We start from the raw sequence: 7,500 nt of genomic DNA on the forward strand, positions 1-7,500 counted from the left end.
AGCTTAGCTAGTAATAATAATAATAATAATAATAATAATAATAATAATAATAATAATAATAATAATAATAATAATAATGATAATAATAATAACAACATCTTGGTCTACTTTTTCAAAATTAATTCCTTTTTCTCATGACAAATTCTATTCTATCTTAATTCTATTCCTCTTGTCTCGTTAAAATTTTTATAGTTTATGTAGGAGATATTTATTTCAGTGTAGCTGTTCTTAAACTAATTTATTTTCCTTGTTACCTTTCCTCACTGGGCTATTTTCCCCGGTGGAGCCTCTGGGCTTATAACATCCTGCTTTTCCAACTAGGGTTGTAGCTTAGCAATTAATAATAATAATAATAATAATAATAATAATAATAATATCTCTGTCTACTTTTTTCAAGTTAATTCATTCCTCTCGTGACAAAGTCTATGAATTTCTCTTAACCTTTTCTTATGCGCTTTCTAATATCCTGTGTCCTAATTTTACGCCTTTTATTTTCTTATCTTTTATTCTTATTTTCAAAGACCTTTATCCACTCACGCCCCCTTCCTTTGCACACTCCTTTATTTTTAAGTTTCCTTCCTCGTGTCTGAACCTTTCACCTCCCTTATTTTTTTCGTTTATTCATTTTTTCTTTGTACTACATTCTTGTATTCTGTTGTTTCTTCCTCTCTTGCTATCCTGCTTGTTTTGACTTTCCTTCTTCCTGCTTGACTTTTTTTCTTTCTCTCTCTCTCTCTCTCTCTCTCTCTCTCCTCTCTCTCCTCTCTCTCTCTCTCCTCTCTCTCTCTCTCTCTGTACTACGTTCTCGTCTTTTGTTTCTTCCTCTCTTGCTCTCCTGATTCTCTCTCTCTCTCTCTCTCATCCTCTCTCTCTCTCTCTTCTCTCTCTCTCTCTCTCTCTCTCTCTCTCTCTCTCAATTCTTCTTCTTCTTCTATGGTGCACGATGATATCTGTTAATCAAACAGTCAATCTTATTTATCTCTCTCTCTCTCTCTCTCTCTCTCTCTCTCTCTCTCTCTCTCTCTCTCTCTCTCTCTCTCTCTCTCTCTTCTTCTTCTTCTTCTTCTCTTCTTCTTCTTCTTCTTCTTCTTTTATGACGCCCGATGATATCTGATAATCATTCAATCAGTCAATCCTCTCTCTCTCTCTCTCCTCCTCTCTCTCTCTCTCTCTCTCTCTCTCTCTCTCTCTCTCTCAGGACATCTCCACTGTTGTGGGACCGTTTGCGAAAGTTCGTCCGGCGAGTTTTTGCTTGACACATTTCTAGGTTTCATTTGGCTTTTATAAAGCGCTTGGTTAATTCTTAAACTTTCTCTTCTCGGTTCCCTCCTTAAAATATTCCCCTTTTCTTAAGAGGATAAGGAAGATTTATCTCTCATCTAAGGTGTAGTTCTCTCAATTAAGGTCTTTTTCTCTCAACTAAGGGGTATTTTTCTCAACTAAGGTGTAGTCTTTACTTTTTTTCCAAAAGCACATTGAACAGATGTGATCTTTATAGATATAATTACTAAGAGCGAAACATAACGCCACCAAATTGTTATTATTATTAATTATTATTATTATTATTATTATTATTATTATTATTATTATTATTATTATTATTATTATTAGCTAAGTTATAACCGTAGCTGGAAAAGCAGGATGCTATAAGCCCAAGGGCTCCCACAAGGAAAAATAGCCCTGTGAGGAAAGTAAATAAAGAAATAGATAAACTATAATAGGAGTAATGAACATTTAAAATGAAATATTTTTAAAGCAGTAACATTAAAATAGATCTTTCTTACATAAACTATAAAAAAAATTATATTTATGTCAGGCTATTCAACATAAAAAATTCGCTGCGAGTTTGAACTTATATTTTAGAAAATGGTTCAATTGTGTTTATTAGTCGAATAAGATGTTTATATCTCTGTCAATCATAACCTCCTATCCCATCCTCCTCAGGTCCTCTGACGGTGCTAGGCGGCGTGGAAGGCATCGCCTTCGTCAAGACGAAATTCGTGAACCAGACGCAGGGACTGGCCTGGACATAGAATTCCACTTCATCTCGGGCTCCCCAGCATCCGACGGAGGTCGACAGATCCGGAAGGTGCACGGGCTGTCCGAACGGGGTAAGGAAGGGACCGAGAGACCAGTTGCGTCTTTGACTGTAGTCGGAAAGTTTGGGCAGATTCGAAAGCTGGGGGTCGGTAGAAATTGTGAAAGTGGGTCTCGTGGGTTATAAAGAGTCGTAGCAAGAAGGCTTTCTTTGGCGAGATGGTTTTGGGGGGCGGCCCTTGCCTGCTTGCTTTGGCTGTGCAAGGTGGTTGAAGTATTATTGCCTTGATCTTGCCGAAACTGGAAAAAGCTGGTTCCTGTTGGGTTGAAAATGAGGTAGACTGGAAACGGGTTTTGCTTGGTAACTGTTTAGTAAAATTTGTTTATAAATTATAGGGTTTATAGGAAGCATAATGAGAATGGTATGTAAGGGATAAAACTTAGCCGAAACTGGAAAAAGCTGGTTCCTGTTGGGTTGAAAATGAGGTAGACTGGAAACGGGTTTTGCTTGGTAACTGTTTAGTAAAATTTTGTTTATAAATTATAGGGTGCATAGGAAGCATAATGAGAATGGTATGTAAGGGATAAAACTTGCCGAAACTGGAAAAGGGGCTGGTTACTGCTGGGTTGAAGATGAGGTAGACTGGAAACGGGTTTTGCTTGGTAACTGTTTAGTAAATATTTTGTTTATAAATTATAGGGTGCATAGGAAGCATAATGAGAATTGGCAAAACCGGAAAAGGCTGGTACTGCTGGTTTGAAAATGAGGTAGACTGGAAACTGGTTTTGCTTGGTAACTATTTGATGAAGATAAAGTTTGATTTTATAAGAGATAGGGTTTCATAGGACGCTTAATGAGAATGGTATGTAAGGGATAAAACTTGCCAAAACTGGAAAAGGCTGGTTACTGCTTGGTTAAAGATGAGGTAGATTTAAACGTGTTTTGCTTTGTAACTATTTGGTAAAAAATTTGTTTAAAAAAATATTGGGTTTTTAGGAAGCATAATGAGAATGGAATTTAAGGGGTAAAACATGCCAAAACTGGAAAAGGCTGGTTCCTGTTGGGTTAAAGATTAGGTAGATTTGAAACGTGTTTTGCTTGGTAACTATTTGGTATAAATAAAGTTTGTTTTTATAAGTAATAGGGTTTACAGGAAGCTAAACGAGATTGATATCTAAGGGATAAAACGTAATCAAAGATACGGCATTTATTTAAGATATATTAGAAATATGAACATGCTATGTCGTATATCAGTAGTTGTAGATTTATTAGAAAAATACAGATTTCATCAGAATGGCTTTTATTAATTATTAATTTGTTTCAGCTCTTACAGTGAATAAAATATTTTTCATAAGTTAATTTTTATTAATAATATATTCTAATTGGATTCTTTATTAATATGACAAAGTATCACCAAATTTAAAAGAAATTTTTGAAAATATCAATTTCTCTTGTAAATTAACTCATTTATATTTCAGAGTTTTTTCTTAAGAGAAATTACTTATTTTTAAGCAGAATTTTGTATTATAGTTTTCCCTATATATGTGACCTCTACTGACCAGTTCCTTTTGTGACCTCGTATGACCTCGAATGACCTCGTCTGACCTAACTGACAATGACCTGTGTGACTAATTTGTCAATGTTTGCTTACTCTGACCTGTATTTACTAACAAGTTTTCCTTTGAATTACTAACATTAAATAGATTTAATTGCATTGTTAATTGTTAATTAACACGTCTGTTAATTAGCTGCATGCAATTAACTATAATGTAAATTGTTTTTTCCTTTGTTAATATATTCTTCATATTTTCCATTATATACTTTTATAAATACATTCAAGGCTTTTTGAGAGATAGTGAATCATTTTCCTTGTAGGGTTTATAGTCTAAACATATCCATATAAGTAAATACATATATATATATATATATATATATATATATATATATATATATATATATATATAGAGAGAGAGAGAGAGAGAGAGAGAGAGGAGAGAGAGAGAGAGAGAGAGAGAGAGAGAGAGAGAGAGAGAGAGGAGAGAGAGAGAGAGAGAGAGAGAGAGAGAGATATGTATATATATTCATATACATATATATGCACATTATATATATATATATATATATATATATATATATATATATATACATATATATATATATATTATATATATATACATATATACACACACACATATATATAAATATATATATATATATATATATATATATATATATATATATATATATATATATATATATATATATATATATATATTATCCAGGTAGTACATTGAATGATCCTAACTCCTGACTTATTCTAAATATCAGATTTTTATACAAACATATAAAATGCTTACTTAGAAAATATACAGTTAGAAACAGTTTTAATTCATATCCTGTTTCTGGATTAAGAAAGTACACGAATATTCTCTCAAAGAGCCTTGTTCCACCAGGTGTCTTTAAACCTCCGAATTCTCTACTTGCTTTGGTTTTCCCTGTCTTATGATTTTACTCAATTCGAGATTTCTTCGATTTGCTTATTTTTATGTTTTAAGTTTTCTTTCCTTTTAGTACATTTAATTAAATTTCATATTAACCCTAAATAAGGATGATTGATGTATGGCTCAAATGTTTTCTTTTTGTTGTTTTTAATTTTCATTTTTATCTATTGTTATAGAAGGATGGGCAGTTTTATAATGTTTAGAATTAAATTTATCTGGAAATTGATGTAGGGGAGAGAGAGAGAGAGAGAGAGAGAGGAGAGATGAGAGAGAGAGAGAGAGAGAGAGAGAGAGAGAGAAGAGAAATGATTACCTTTGGTTTAATAACATAGAAAATATAAATTATATTTGGTACTTTAAAAGGTTAATATAAATACAGACTTTTACTATCCAACAAAATTTCCAAATATCAAACTTAAAGATTTCAATAGATTGCAATGGCTGTTTTTTTAATTTATAATTTTGAATTTGATTATATATATATATTTTTGGGGGGTAACTCGTTTCTTTTAGATCTGAAAAAGAAATTATCCAAATATATATATATATAATATATATATATATATAGTATATATATATATATATATATATATATATATATATATATATATATATTGTTCTTTTGAATTCGTAAATCTATGTATTCAAAATTTGAATTATTGGAACCTCGATCTTCAAAATTAGAATTGTTTTAGAGATTCATAGAATTTATTAACTTTCTTAATATGAAGTTCGGAAATTTCATTGGTTTGGTTATGTCTGTCGTGAGTGTCTCAAGGTTTTAAGTACTGCTAAGAGTAGAGAGTCTTAGATGGCTTGGATATATTGAAAGTAGATTGGATATATTCTAAGTAGATTAAGTGTTCACTTTTCACTTTACGTAAAGTAGTATGCTGATTTATATTAGATATATTATAAGTACACTGTTAAAAGATTGCCGTAAAAAAAGGTAAAAATCCTTTAATAAATGTTGCCAGGCATTAACCGTTTTAAAAACGGATCTATTGACGTTAAGGAGTGATATTGTGGTCACAACCAGTAAAAGATAATAGAGTAAAAATTATTGTTGCCTGTATTTACTGAAATACGGATAAGAACAGTATATTTTACGGAGAATTTCAGATTAAAATTACGGTATTTTTCTAACAGTGTAGGAGGACTATTCTCTTTACATAAAGTATTATTCTGATTCATACTGTAACTGAGAGCTTATGTTTGTTCGTATGTCTGATCAATTAACCCATCCTAACCTGCAATCCTCCTGGAGTCCTACATAACCCCATTTAAGACACGGTGTTCAATTTAATCCATCCTAAATTGCAATCCTCCTGGAGTCTTGTTTGACCTACGTCTCACATAACCCCATTTAAGACACGGTCTTGTAGCTGACTTTCTGACAGACTTGGCAAGGGATGTTTAAGACCATATCCTTCCGGGACACGTGGAGCCTCTTGCCTACCATCCTACGTCCTCGGAGCCGCGGCTCCGTGAGATTACAGAGTCCTGACCCTTTTGACAAACCTATCATCGACCCGAACTACTTCAGTGACGCTGAAGGACACGACTTGCGAGTTATGGTGGAAGGTAATGTGCCCGGAGGAGACTCACGCCCCTCGTGGAACTGTGCTGGATTGGAAGCATCCGATATGAAATGGCTCTCTTTTATTTATTTAAGTTTTATTCTGAGGACGAAGGTGTTCTACTATGTTCTAAAGATGGTGGGATTCTACTACATCTAGTGGCTAGAGAGTAGGAAGATTTATATAGTTTTTTTTTTAACAATTTCATATATAGGAGTGCCTCAACTTACGAACATTCGACTTACGAACACTTGACTTACACATATTAGATTTACGAACATTCTACTTACAATCAAAAGTTCAACTGAAATCATGTCTGATAATGTATCAAATGTTCATAATGAAATTATGTAATAGAGCAAATATAATTTAATGCAGTGACGATATTTGTAATATGAAACGACTATTTGTTGACTTTTGCTGCTGAAAATCTTAGGCCTACCCTAGATCAAAATGTAACAAAATTTGACTTGCAAACCATCTGTCTTACAAACAACTTCTTGAAACCTATTAAGTTTGTAAGCTGAGGACTCTCTGTAATTCATGTAGTATTTCATATCAATATCAATTCATAATCTTCCTACTCTTAAAGGTCCATAAAATGTCTCCTTTTGCATTTCAGAGGAATGTGAAGGGTATGGGAAATCTGGTGAAGGGTTTGCAAACTTGACATTTTTATTTTACATTGGTCTGAATGGATGACTTTTTTTAAAGACACTAATAACATACGGACTAGATATCGAGTTTTTTCAAGTGAGGCGCACTTGCACTGACTCGCACCGGTGCCCTTTTAGCTCTGAAAGGTTTCCTGCTAGCTGATTGGTTGGGCAAGATAATTCTAACCAATCAGCTAGTAGGAAACTTTTCCTAGCTGAAAGGGCACCCAATCAGCTATTAGGAAAATTTTCCGAGCCGAAAGGGCACCCAATCAGCTAGTAGGATACTTTTCCGAGCTGAAAGGGCACCCCTGCGAGTCAGTGCAAATGTGCCTCATTAAAAAAAAAAAATGGGTATAGTTATCGATTTTTTCTTTTTGACACCCCTCCCTGGCAGACACTGTAACCAGACGTCAAAGGACAAGAAAACTACAGACACCCCCCTCCCCCGGAGTAACTACGAGTTGTAGTGGTGTTTATGGCTTATTAAAGGGCCTTCTTGGACGTTCCTCAGAGTTTGGGCTTTTCAAAGTTGCTCAGTGTTAAGAGATCAAAGGTCAAATTTAAATATCTCTCTAGTACCATGCACTTTATCTTGAGTGACCTTCTGCCTGAATGTTAAAAGGTTAAATTTAAAGCTTTCTCTAGAGCAATACCCTTTATCTTGACTGACCTTCCTCAATATTAAAAGATCAAAGGTCAAAGAGATCAAAGGTCAAATTTAA

The 7,500-nt window shown here is 33.5% G+C and overlaps 1 protein-coding gene across 1 annotated transcript in view; it reads left to right on the forward strand.

Annotated features, from left to right (window-relative positions):
* Window positions 1-7,500, forward strand: part of LOC137634562 (glucose dehydrogenase [FAD, quinone]-like) — a 98,240-nt gene that overhangs the window by 74,427 nt on the left and 16,313 nt on the right. The window contains 2 exon segments of the mRNA XM_068367015.1: window positions 1,945-2,024; window positions 2,027-2,134. Coding sequence (XP_068223116.1) covers window positions 1,945-2,024; window positions 2,027-2,134 — 188 coding nt within the window.

This window comes from Palaemon carinicauda, chromosome 44, assembly GCF_036898095.1.
Source record: "Palaemon carinicauda isolate YSFRI2023 chromosome 44, ASM3689809v2, whole genome shotgun sequence".
Taxonomy (NCBI): Eukaryota; Metazoa; Arthropoda; class Malacostraca; order Decapoda; family Palaemonidae; genus Palaemon; species Palaemon carinicauda.